Raw genomic sequence first — 14,227 nt, forward strand, 5'->3', positions numbered from 1 at the left:
AGCCATGAGCCTAGTGCTACATGCATCCACATCGTATGGGTTTCAACATTGGTGTAGTGTGAACCTCGCCCTATATACAGTCGCACGCTCACCTAGATATCCGCGTTCCTCAACCCTCGTTTGAACCTATCCAACGCCCTAGCTTTCGTCTCTTTCCAGTCCACATGCGGTTTTGGATAACCCAGCTTGTCGAACTCGCTCTTCGACAACCTCGCGTAAGGAGCAAATACCGCCTTTCCCTTGACATCTTTGAGCTCTGGGACCCATTTACGGATATAATCACCATCAGGATCGTTCTTCTCAGCCTGAGAGACGGGGTTGAAGACGGTGTAAGAAGGCTCCCAGCCTTGGGTATTGTTGGAAAGGTCCCAGTCAATCAGAGTTTCGGCAAAGTAGCGTTCGCCGCGGCGGTAGTCGAGGAGGAGGTTGCAGTAGAGATAGGAGGACACGTTCATACGTAAGCGATTGTGCATGTATGCCTCCACTTTAAGCTGCCTCATGTGTTAGTTAGAATCCTATTACGTAATTTACTCACTAGCGTCGCCCTAGTAGTATATATATAGGGCTTTCTCTCTCTTACATAGAATAATTATTATATTTTTCTCTTTTTATTTTATAAGTTATAAGCCTTTACGCTACTACGCGTAATTTAGCTACTTCTTTCTATACTATAGTTACGTAATAATTTCTAAGCGTTACTATTACGTAACTTAGTTCTTAATCTTCTAGCGTACTAACTACTATATATTTTTTCTTTTTTCTACTTATTTTTTATAAACTATTTTATTATTTATAATATTTACTATTAATAGTATTATCTTTACCTTAAGTAAGAACTTTAAAAAGCTTACTAGTTTTAATAACTACTAGAACTAGTCTAAGGCTTTTATTAAAGTTACTTTTATTTATAGTTATATAGACTACTATAATAATACTAGTAAGAACTTTAAGAAGCTTTTACTTTCTACTTATATTACTCTCTATACTATATATTCTTAGTCTACTACTAACTTACGTAAGAAGGCTACTATTTCTACTCTAATTCTATCTAATACTACTACTAAGCTTACTATTTATAACTACGCTTTCTAGTAGTAGAAGAAGTATAATAAGTTTATACACTTTACTATTACTCTTTTTTATATATTTATTAAACTATAGATTTAGTAAGAGCTTAAAAAGCTTAATATACTTAATCTTTATCTTATATACTACGCTATCTAAGCTAATAATAAAGTTTCTAAGAATATCTTAGTTAACTATACTTTATTTAAGCTAGATAAAATTACTATAACTAATTCTACTACTATTTAGCTTCTTTTATCTAAGTTTAAGAAAATATTTTATAACTTTTATAATACTAGTAAAACTCTATTACGTTTATAGTTAATTAATAAGATTAATAAAGTTCTTCTCTACTAGTATAACGCGTTTCTTAATTACTAAAAGCTTTTTTACTATAGTATTCTTATTACTAATAATATTTTTAAGATCTATAAGACTCTTTTCTTTAACTACTAAAATAATAATAAGAATAAGTAGAATACTTCTAAAAATAAGCTTCTTTAAGTAACCTTAGTAGCTAACTTTTACACTTTCTATATTCTTAATAATAATTTTAATAAGTTTACTTTTTTTAAGTATAAGTACTATAGTAATATTAAATACTCTATTACTACTTATTATTATATTAGTAAGTCTAATACTTTTATATATACTTTCTATAAGAAGCTTAGTTATATTACTACTACTTATTATAAAAAGAATTACTAGACTATCTACTCTAACTAGTTTACTTCTAGTATAGCTACTACTCTAAATATAAACTTTACACTAGCTAATATAGATAAGAATACTTTTTTTATTAACTATATTATTATATCTACTTATAACTTTTTACTTATATCTACTTTTAATAGCTTTAATATTAACTACCTAGATATTAACTATACGTATAACTACTTTATACCTATTTTTAGTACTAATTTAGCTTAGAACTCTAAGTACTTTACTAGTTTAAGAGAGGCTAACTAAATAGTTAGTAGGCGTATAGGTCTAGATATAGTTAATAGTTTTAATATATCTATATTTATAGTAACTACTTCTACTTCTATATCTATATACTAGATATATAATAGTAGTGCTTTATAATATATTACTAATAATCTTACTCTTTTCTCTAAGCTAGAATACTACTTTAAGTATATTAGCGTATGTAAATAAGAATTATAGCTTAAGATTACTAAAAAAGACACTATTAAGTTTATTATAACTACTTAGAATAGAATCTATATTATTCTATAACTTAATAATATATAGTATATACCTACTACGTAGTATAATCTTCTTTTTATTACTTCTTTTATTTACTTAGACTTAGGTTACTATACTACTACTACTAAGCGCAATAGTATACTTCTTTATTAGAAGTCTAATAATAAGAAAATTATAGTTATACCTCTTTACGTTAGAGTAAACGTATATATCTTATATACTACGCTCTTACTTAACTTTCTTACTATAGCTATAGTTAACTTTAATAACTCTATATAGTCTAAATACTATTAACTTAGCTATCTTTCTCTAAAATATATATATTAGCTTATAAAAATTAGCTATAGTATAAAGATTACTAATAAATAAATCTAGGTAAAAGTAAAGAATATATACTCTATTTACGCTACTACTTATACTTTCTATAAAGTTCTTTAGAATTTTATAAACTAATACTATAAATACTTTAGTAAGCTTATTATAGTTAATACCTAGAGTTCTTACTCTATCTTTAGAATTAAAAAAGAGCGCTATATATTATTTCTTATTAATAATACTATATATTTTATATAGATTTAATTCTTTAAGAATAAGTATACTCTTATCTAGATATTTATAAACTTTCTTACCTACTTATTTACTAAGTATAGCTAGCTTATTATATATATTTAGTATAATAATAAGTTTATATAGAGAATAATTACTATCTATTATAATACTTATAGTATTACTATAGAGCTAAGTATACTATACGCTTATTATTACGCTAGTGCTACTAAACGCTTTTACTATACTATATAAGAACACACTACTACTATAATTTAAGATCTTACTTCTACTTTTATTATAGTATAAGATATTATTAACTAATATAAAGAGACTCTATATAACGCTATATTACCTAAAAGTCTTTAGATATTTATAATATAGAAGTTAGTTAATAAAAAGAATAAAGCTTTTTTAAAAGTACTTTATTTCTTAAAAATACTATATAAAGCCTTATATAATAGAAAGCTAAACTTTACTAAGAATAATACCTAGAGAGCGTAAGTATATATTACTACTTCTTCTAAGCTTAATTAACTAATTAGTGTTACTATATTATATTACTTATAAGGCTATCTAGCTTACTTTTTATATACTTTTTATAATTAGATATACTTTATATAGTGCTCTAATACTTATAAAGTTAAACGCGTTTTTATAGCTTATATTAATAACTCTACTAGTTTTAATAATATTTAACTCTATAGTATTTATATTAATAATTAAGTCTCTTTTATTATACTTCTAATCTCTAATAAAGTAGAGGCTTCTAATAACTCTAACTATACTAAACTATATAATAATATTACTTTAATATCTCTTTCTAGTTCTATAGATACTTTTAGTAATTTACTATACTAGTTTAATATACCTTTACTTTCTAAATTATATAAGAAGTATATAGAAGTTAATAGTAATACTACGTATAGCTTATGTCTCTATTTTAATCTAAAGTATATTTAGATAATTATAGATAATAATAATCTCTATATCTAATATACTTAATAAAATATTAATTATAACTATTAAACTTAGTATAATTATAATTATCTTCTCTATAGGCGTAAGAAGAATACGTAATAGAAGAAAAAGAGAAAGTAGTATTAGATAGCTATACTTACCTAACTAATAGTTTTACTCTTCTTTAAAGATAATACTAAGTTATCTACTCTATCTAGTACTAATAGTAATAATTTAGTTAACTATAATAGTAATAATATTATTATCTCTACTATACTAAAATATACTACTTATAATAACTCTAATAACCTTTATAATAATAATAACGTTATCTCTACTACGCTAGTATACTTATCTCTAGATAATAATAAAACTATAACTATAGCTATATATAAGAGTAAATATAGTAATAGTATTACTATTTTTTCTACTTCTTTTTCTACTACTCTAGTAACTATACCTAAAGATACTTCTTTTATTAATAAATACTTCTAGTATCTTTACTATAAAAAGAAGTACGTTTAAAATAATAACTCTTTTAATTATTAATAGTGTATCTAGAATAGAGATATTTACTCTTCTACTACTATAGACTACTAATAGAACTTTATCTTATACTATTATCTATATAATAAATAAGCGCGTAGTATCTTCTATATATACTAGACTTCTAGAAGTTCTTATAATACCTATATCTCTAGTAATAACTATCTTAACTAAGTATCTATATATAAGTATATTACTCTACTTATCTTAAAGAAGTAGTGTTATATTACCTATTAGTCTTTAGTAAATTAGTATAGTAAGTAAGGTAGTCTTTCTATAGTGTAATATAATAGCTAATACTCTTATAATATATATATTAATAAGTAATAGGCTTATATTACTATTACTAATAAGAATAACACTCTCTATATAGAATATATACGTAAATCTATAATATATAACCTTACGTTACTATATCTTAACTATGTTAAATACTAAAATAGCTAGCCTACTAATACTTAAATAGCTCTTTAACTTTATACTTATTTTAGTAATAATAATACTACCTAGATAGGTATATATCTAGATAGAGCTCTAGATTACTTACTACTCTAAGTCTATTCTAGCTATATATAAAGTATATAAAACTATATAAGTCTATAAGATAGATAGTCTCTATATTACTAGTATCTTTTAATTAATACTACTACGTATAATAAGTCTATATATTATATAAAGATAGACTTTACTACCTATATTATAAAAGATAAGCGCGTATACTCTTTTTCTAGAGATAAAGATAGCTATAGTATTGTTTTTAACTCTATCTATAAGAGCTAGCGTATCTATAGCACTATCTAGCCTTAAGCTTCTAATTAGAATAAGTTTAATAAAGGTCTACTTAATAATAACCTATATAGGCTTAATAGTATTTCTATAGCTACTTTTAACTTATTCTAGCACTTTTATAATAGCTCTATTACTTAGTAGTTAGATAAAGAACTTTTCTTCTCTAACTTCTAGTATAATAACTTACTACTTTGTTAAGTGTACTAGTGTAGAAATATAAGCATAACGTAGTTAAGTAATATAGTATATAATTATAATATAGGTATATTTTTTAAATACCTTATTTTATAGTAGGTAGTAGTATATATTCTTTTAAAAGTTCTAGTAATTAAAACTAAGCTATAAAGTTTAAAGCTTCTAAGCTCTATAAGCTTATATTCTATAGAGAAAAGAGAATAGAAAGTATTTATATATTCTATATACTCTAATTCTAGAGGCGTAAAGGTACTTAAGAGAGTATTTAAAAGTTATATATATATCTTATTACTTTCTAAAAGCTTTATATAGAAGTAGAAAGTAGAAAGAGCTATAACTATAGAAGAATAGTAATAAATATCTAAGAACTTAAGTATTTAAAGCTATTTCTAAAATAAGGCTATAGAGTAGAAAGGTAGTAAAGTATAGTAGTTTATAACTCTTAGTTAGTAATAACTCTAAATCTATTACGTAATAGCTATTCTAAGATAGTAGTAGAAGAGTCTTATATATATAATTATACTAGACTCTTTAGCTATAGTCTTAAAAAGTAAAATTCTTTACTTTTTTCTTTTTCTTTTCTCTTATCTTTTTTATCTTTCTTATCTTCTATATTTTTCTTATCTATCTTATCTTCTATATCTTCTACTTATTAACGTAGTAATATTAACTATAAGAGCTCTTATTATCTCTAAGACGCGTATAGACTATTTTATATTTACTATAACTAAGACTACTATAGTTATTACTAAGTATAGGCTAAGTAAGTTTAACTTTATAAACTATTTTATAAAAGTCTACTAGTTTAAAGAGATAATACTTAAGATACGCTATTATACTAGGTTATTCTCTAAGTTTAATATAAATAATATAGTATAATACTATATATCTAATACGTCTAAGAGTATTAACATCTACTATCTTAGCTTTATTTTTATTATACTAATAAGTAGTTCTATAAAGAACTATACTAGAGTATAGTATATACGCTAGCTAAACTTTATTACTACTAGTAAAAATCTAGGCTAGACTAATTATTAGAAGAACTTTATAAACTATAAGGTACTTATCTATTAACGTAAGAAGTAAATACTATATATTCTAACTATAGTAGAGAAGCTATTTAAAGTTAAAGCTAAGAGATTTCTTACTCTCTTTACTATTATTCTATCTACCTCTACCTAAGCTATATCTATAGTAGCTTCTATATAGGCTAGTAATTAATAATAATAATAACTATAAATCTATAATTAGGCTAATAATATAAGTAAAATAGATAATTTAAGTAACTAGGTAGTAATAGCTTATTAATAAGCTTATAGTAGAATACGTAACTAGTAGAATATATAGCTCTTTTATAGCACTATAGATATATTACTACTAATTCTAGAATTTTCTTAAGCTTATAGGTAATTATAACTATAATAGAAGTAGTAGCAGCGCTTGCTTTTAAGAGAAACTACGTATAATATAGTAGTGCTACTACTAAGTATTATCTAAGTATTATTAGTAGTAATAAATAAGTTAATATAGAATTATAAGTCTTTATTATAAAAGTGTAAGAAAGAAAAGTATAAGTAAGTAGTAAGAGGCGTTTAGGTTTAGGCTTAATTTTAATAGCTTAAAAGTTTATTTATTATTTATAATATAGTATAATATTATAAGATATAATATAGTAGGCTCTATCTCTAAGACCTAGAGAGATTATAATAACTTACTACTTAATAATAATCTACCTACTCTACGTATATCTAGCACGTAGTATAATAATTTACTACTTAATAATAACTTACGTAATCTTTACACTCTAAGCACTATAACTATTCTCTATAAGCTATAGACTTATAAAAAGACTATAAATACGCTCTAAGCTACTAGTTAGTATAATACTACTTAGGCTAAGCTTAACTCTCTTCTTACTAAGAAAGTATATAAAGTTATTTTACTTTTTTCTAGAACTAAGTCTATCTCTTCTAAGTTTATCTATAAAGCTAAACTTACTTTAACTAGTAGAATTATAAAGCTTAAGGCCTATATTATTACTTAGAGTTTCTAGTAGTAACTAGGTATTAATTATATAAAGAAGTTTTTATCTACTATAAAATTTTTATCTATACGTACGCTTTTAGTAATTTATAGTCTTCTCTAGTAGACTACTTTCTAAGTTAATATATATATTACATTTCTTAATACTAAGCTTAAGAAGTAGGTTTACTATATACTACTACTACTTATTATCTTACTAAAAGAATATATTTAGCTTCTTTAGAAGTCTCTTTATAAGTTAGTATAGTTCTTTTAAGCTTAGTATTAACTTCTTATAAGTAAACTTAAAGATATAGAATTTTATACCTTACTTTATAACTTATATATCTATATTTATACTTAAAATACTATTATTATCTCTATTTATATTAATAATATTTAGATCTACGCGCTATATAATAACACTATTACTTAGTTTAAAACTTAGCTCTTTAAATTCTTTATTATTATATCTAAAGACCTAAATCTTTTATATCTTAGTATATATATTAAGTACACTAGCTAGAGTAGTATTAAGATTTATTAGGCTAAATATATACGTTATATACTTAATTAGTATAGCCTTTAAAACCTTTCTATTACTACTAACCTATATAATTATAAAGTAAAGCTTGCGTATAATAATAACACTAAGTCTATACCTACTTTTAAGAAGTAATACCTTTAGATATTTAGCTCTTTTAACTATATACCTATTATAATATAAATTAATCTTACTTATACTACTTTTCTATATAGACGCTTTAATATAAACTCTTTATAAATATATATTAATAGTATTATATAAGTATACTTATACGTTAGTAGTATATAGAACTTAGGTATTATATACTCTTTATAGTAAGAGCCTTACTTTATTAGCTATATTAATATAGACTAGGCTAGCTACGTAGACTTATAGTATTCTACTACTAGATATATCTTTACTTTAGCTAATAGCTCTATCTTCTAGTTATTTACTATATAGAAGGTTATTATATAGTCTACGTATAAGGTAGAATATATAGTACTAAAAGAGGCTATTAAAGAAGCTTTCTAGCTTTAAGTATTTATTAATAACTTTAGTATTAGCTTCTATTTTAGTACTATTCTAATTTATATAAATAATTAGTCTACTATAAAGCTATCTAAGAACCTAGAGTTTTATTAACATACTAAATATATTAATATTTATTACTATTTTTTTTACTAATATATTTAGAATAAAACTATATTTATAGAATAGATTAGTAGTAAGAATAACTTTATAGATATACTTACTAAGCTACTAGATTTTACTAAGTTTATAGCTATGTATAAGATTCTTAGTTTTATTTACTAAAACTTTCTATATAGTATAGGCTAAGGCTCTTTATATCTTACTATAAGTATAGTTACTATTATACCTTAAAACTATATAAGTAATAATAATAGAGCTTTTACTTTATAAACTATTTTTCTTTAAAATACTTATAAAGACGCTAACTATATAGAAGCTCTTATATTAAAGTAGCTTTTCTAAAAGTCTAGTATTACTCTAGAATATAAAGAAGTCTAGTATAAGTATATTAGTACTTAGTATATATACTATATATATATAGAGAAAATTAAAGACCTAGATAAGAAGAAACTTATTACTTTATATAGTAGTTTCTAAACTACGCTTTACTTTAAGCGTACTACCTTACGTAATAATAATAACTATATTTAGTAGCTCTACTATAGTAAGTAACTTAGAAACGCTTATAATTCTAATATAAACTACTTTTATTATAGTACTATACTTTAACTTACTTTTATAGTCTCTTATTTTCTTTCTCTTTTTTATTTACTTTATAATAAGTTCTAAAGAGGCTATTAGTTAGAATTCTATTACGTAATTTACTTACTAGCGTTGCTTTAGTAGTATATATATAGAGCTTTCTCTCTCTTACATAGAACAATTATTACATCTTTCTTTTCTTGTTCTACATTATGCTAGCGTCTACAAAGGGAACGCCTGTATTGCCTTCATACCATTTCTCCCAGCCTGCTTGGTCGTCTTCCCACTCTACTGCGTCGAATTTGAGATTCTGTGGGAGGTTCATGGAGGTGTGTGGTGTAGTCATAGTTGTCTGTCTGTAGAGTTCTCTGAAAACAATCTCTCGGACCCAACCGTAGACGCCATTGGATGCCTTGGCTTCGGTAAAATCGGTACTGCCGCGATTGTAATCTACAACTTTCTGCAGTGCTTCGCGTACGGAGAACATGCCCGCACTAAAGTAGGCAGACATTCGTGACGTGCTATTTGCGGCAGGATTTGAGCGTGTAGCGGCGTAGTGGTCAATTTGCTTTAGGAACGCATCCATTCGTTGTGCTGCTGCATCGTGACCGACAGGCCACAGCTTCCGTATCCTCTTCTTGTCTTCTTCCGACTCGAATTGCTTGTCTTTTGCAGGCTGGGGTACGGCTGTATCGAAGAGGCTTTTTAGCTCCTTCTTCGCAGAGGGGGGATTTGCGGTAGGTGGATGGTTAGTGTCAAGCAATTCCGGCTCGTCTTTCAGCCTCTCGAGCCATGCTTTGAAAAACGGCGTAAAGACTTTCATGGGTGTCCCAGCACCTGTAAGCATTGTACCAGGCTCGACAACGGTCTGGTCATGGTACAATGAGACTTGAATACCATCCCCAGCTGTTTGGCAGAGTTTCAAATCCCTCCGCATCTCATCAATCTCGTACTCCAAGTTGCCAAACACGTGTGAAATCTCCCACTTTTTCATCCAATCCACTGCTGTCTGTACGATCTTCTTCCTATCCTCGCACTCTAGGAAGACTAGCGGTATGTTCAATTCCTTGAGCTCTTTCTGCATGATGCGCAATCCCTCGCACATGAAGTCGACCCTTGCAGGGCTAGTCCCATGCCACGACTCGTCTGCAGCGCAATTGACGTAAAAACACACGAGAGGCTTCCTCGCACTTTGGGCAAGCTCGGAAGCATGATGCAGCGCGGTGTTATCTTGAATGCGGAGATCTTTTGGACGAAACCAATGCGCTACCTTTGTCACAACCTTGATTTCCTCTTGTGCACCGAGGGCTTCTTGAACTTGATCGTAGGGAAGATTATTATCTACTCGTTTCGCGCGTTTGAGAGTCGTATGCCCGAGTTCAGAGCGTTCGTATGATGTTCTTTTGGACATGTTCGTATGCGCCTGGGATTTGTTCGGCTGTGCGGGCTTTTTTGGCGGTGCTCTACTTTGGAAAAGAGTCGCGTGTTGAAACGCGCGGATCGGTAGTCGTGCTTTGACACTAACACATCTAAATTGAGCAGCTGCCGGCCTAGGTAGAGTTTGCAATAAGAAGACGCGTTCGAAGAAAGGCATTGAACATGCGCTATGCGCTTAGGCGTACCTTTGTACCTGATCATCGATAAACCTTAGACTAAGGGTTCAGAGTGGTGACGTCGGCGGACCACCCAACCACACCAACTAGAGCCGATCAAGACGTTACCCTGATGGACACCTGGCGTCGAACACCAATCGAAGGCATGCCTATCGGCGTTTCAGACACAAGATCTGGAGAGATCCTTGGTTCCCGCTGCATTTCGCGATCTGTCGCCGCTTCCTGGGATTTTGGTGCTTTGCATAGGGCTGCATTCGATTCAGGGTTCCAGGCGACGACGGTGGATGTGAGCACGCGACAAACTACGCTGCTAGTGCGAGGTGTTAATGCGACCGACATAATTCCGCTCTAACGCGCAGACAAGGAGTTGCATAATTTCCATGTTGGAGTTTTGTTGGTCTGACAGATTGACCGCAGCCGAACCATGCCAGCCGGGCACGGTGCCTAGTTGCTGACACGTGATGCGAGTCTTTCGGACTGCGATCAAGCTCTCTTCCTTGAGCTCGTCGGCACCATATCCGTCGACGAGCTAGGCTAGCAAAGCTTTGTCGTGTTGTGTCGCTGGCCCTCACTACGATGGCGAATGGAATTGCCCCGTCCGGAGCACACCGTAGGCATCGAAATCCCAGCCGCTCGCAATACCCCATCGCCAAGGGAAAATCTACGGGGATACCAATTTTGGTTTCCACGAGAGAACCATTGAATAGCGAATCAGATCATAGCTGTGCGGAACGTGACGCCAAGATGTACCAAGCCACGCCAAGTCCTCATCCTCCAGCCTTCCAATAACTGGCAGAAACGTGCATGTCTTTCCCAATGAGGCAGCTCGTTAAGATTCTCGATGATGACAGTGGCTCGCGGCGCGGACCAGGCCAGCGGAATGGAGACTGGGCCCAGGTAGCCGGAGTCTTCCTCTCGAGCAGTAAGAGCGCTGTGTTATCGCACGAGGGACGGGAAAAGGCACTTAATGCACCTTGTACTGAGAGGAAGGCATGCCTCGGGTATGAAATGTGGACGCTAGTAGCTTGATACGCGGGACATAGTCTGATTCGTCTTGATGCATCTATGCAGGTCCGGGAAGCTCTGTGAGCTTATAAAGGTTGGAGCAACAGCTTCCCAGAATGTCGGTTCATCGCACTTTTGAGAGTCTTGCCCACCTACTGATCTCTCAATCGCGTTCGTTATGAAGTGTACATGCTCAGCTGTCGTGGCTGCAGCCCTTTTGGTCGGGTCTGTCTCCGCGCAGACATTCCGCCGTCTGGGAGCTTGCCCAACGCTCGGTTGCGTGTTCCCTCCTGACCAGTAAGCATGCAGATTGAACGAGCTCAGAGAGCTCAATTGCTGATACACAACTCAGGGCCGACTTTCTTGCGGGCCAGTACTTCGACATCCGTCTAGAAGTTCACCAGCCAAGGAACGGATCCGAGTTCATCGGTCTACCTCTGGATGAGCAGTTTACCTTCACTCTTGGAAAGAAGGGCGAGGAAGCGAAGCTAGTAACAGAGTTTTTCAACCTCGAAGAACCCAATTTGGAGAAGTGGAACTTCACATGGTACGAAGACCTCTTCGCACGCGACGCGGCAATGAAAACCCTCGTCAACGTTGCCTCTAAAGCCTACCGCCGCATCGCTCTTTACGAACCTGGCGAGTACACTGCTACCCTCAACTATAACAATGGAAGCAAGACGGAAGCTACTTGGCTCGTTCGCGACCTGGCTGAGGAGCGCAAGGCCAAGAACATCGTTCTCTTCATCGGTGACGGGATGACCACAAACATGATCACAGCTGCTCGTTTGATAGGCCATAAGCAGGTCAACGGCAAATACCAATCTCTCATGGCCATGGACAAATTCCCTGTCGTTGGCCACCAGATGACCCACTCGATCGATAGCTTCATCACCGACTCCGCTAACTCTGCTGCTGCGCTCAACACTGGTCACAAGTCAACAGTCAACTGTTTGAACGTTTATGCGGTACGTGTCTTCCATCTCGTTGCGCACTTGTATACATCATCATTTTACTAACAAATAGTATAGGACAGTAGCAAGGATCCTTTTGATGACCCGAAGGTTGAGAGCATTGCTGAGATCTTTCATCGTCTTACCGGAGGTCACGTAGGAATAGTATCGACAGCATACATTGCGGATGCTACTCCCGCTGCCTTGGTATCACACACCCGTCTCCGTAGCCAGTATGGAGCTATCGTCGATACCTACCTTAATGGTGTGAACAACTGGACGCACGTTCCTATCGATGTCATTTTCGGTGGTGGCGCCGAGCAGTTCTACCCGTCTGAACTTGGAGGTGTCACGTATCAGGACAAGAACTACTATGATGAGTTTGCCGCGCAGGACTATCAGATCATCCAGAACCGCACTGCTCTGCTCTCTGCCAGCAATGAGGAAAAGGCTCTCGGTATCTTCACCACCTCCAATATGGCCAAGTGGCTCGACCGCAATGTCTACCGTGACAACCTCAACCAATCGCTTTCCCCTACTGGAGATGAGACACCCGCTCTTGATCAGCCGGGTCTCAAAGAGATGACCCTCAAGGCCATTGACATCCTCGAAACCCGCTCAGGTGACAAAGGATGGTTCCTTATGTCAGAAGCCGCCAGCATTGACAAGATGATGCATGTTCTCGACTATGATCGCGCACTCGGTGAACTTCTCGAACTCGACGACACGGTGAAGGCCACTATTGACCACCTCAACTCCACCAACTGCCTCAAGGAGACTCTGATCCTTGTCACTGCCGACCACGGCCATGGCTTCGATGTCATGGGCTCCGTTGACACCCACTATCTAGCTGCTCAAAACGTCGACCGCAAGAAACGCAAGTAATACCCATGTACGAACTGTTGCGAGACATTAACTGACTTCGTACAGGCAATGCTGTGGGGACGTACGAGCAATCTGGCGAATCCCAATACATCAACACCGGCAATCTGACGTACACAGATTCTAACTTCCCGTCGACTTGGGAGCCCAGATTCAGTTTGTTTCAGGGGTTAATGGCAGATCCTGATCGTCGGGAGAATTGGTCCGTCCGCAAGAGCGGTCCCCGCGAGCCCGCCGTCGAAATCGAAGAGGATAGCGACGACAACTACGCTAACCCCGAGGATGGCGAGGACGGTATCTTGCTCAATGGTACGCTGCCTGTCGAGAACGACCAAGGTGTGCATTCGTTGACGGATGTGCCTGTCTATGCCATGGGCCCATGCCAGGAGCTCTTCCAGGGGACATACAACAGCATTGATATCTTCTACAACATGGCGACTTGCTTTGGCCTAGGAAGAGGCAAGCCTAGTACTGAAGAGTAGAGCGTCTTTTTAGATGGGGTGTCGAAGAGAGAAGAGCTGTGCAGGGTTCATGACCACGTGGACGATGATGATGTTGTGGTAGTACTAAAATTACGTCTGCTCTAGGGTAGTTGTAATGTATTCTTGGTGATGATATTACTTCGTGCAACATTTGAGTTGTCCTTGGTTCGAGCCTAAAGTGTGTTCACACATCTT

At 33.2% G+C, this 14,227-nt stretch overlaps 3 protein-coding genes across 3 annotated transcripts; 1 reads left to right on the plus strand and 2 right to left on the minus strand.

Annotated features, from left to right (window-relative positions):
* Nucleotides 1-92: 92 nt before the first annotated feature.
* Nucleotides 93-455, minus strand: J4E78_007871 (uncharacterized protein; the record flags this gene model as incomplete). The annotated part of the gene is made up of 1 exon (XM_049368474.1): nucleotides 93-455. The coding sequence occupies one exon, from the start codon at nucleotides 453-455 to the stop codon at nucleotides 93-95; it is 363 nt and encodes a 120-aa protein (XP_049220128.1).
* An 8,847-nt stretch (nucleotides 456-9,302) lies between these two features.
* J4E78_007872 (uncharacterized protein) lies at nucleotides 9,303-10,508 on the minus strand (the record flags this gene model as incomplete). The annotated part of the gene is made up of 1 exon (XM_049368475.1): nucleotides 9,303-10,508. One exon carries the CDS (start codon nucleotides 10,506-10,508, stop codon nucleotides 9,303-9,305), a length of 1,206 nt encoding a protein of 401 aa, XP_049220129.1.
* A 1,385-nt stretch (nucleotides 10,509-11,893) lies between these two features.
* J4E78_007873 (uncharacterized protein) lies at nucleotides 11,894-14,032 on the plus strand (the record flags this gene model as incomplete). The annotated part of the gene is made up of 4 exons (XM_049368476.1): nucleotides 11,894-12,012; nucleotides 12,068-12,683; nucleotides 12,747-13,545; nucleotides 13,599-14,032. The coding sequence occupies 4 exons, from the start codon at nucleotides 11,894-11,896 to the stop codon at nucleotides 14,030-14,032; spliced, it is 1,968 nt and encodes a 655-aa protein (XP_049220130.1).
* Nucleotides 14,033-14,227: the final 195 nt, after the last annotated feature.

Source organism: Alternaria triticimaculans, assembly GCF_023758025.1.
Source record: "Alternaria triticimaculans strain BMP 0046 chromosome Unknown scaffold_12, whole genome shotgun sequence".
NCBI classification, from domain to species: domain Eukaryota; kingdom Fungi; phylum Ascomycota; class Dothideomycetes; order Pleosporales; family Pleosporaceae; genus Alternaria; species Alternaria triticimaculans.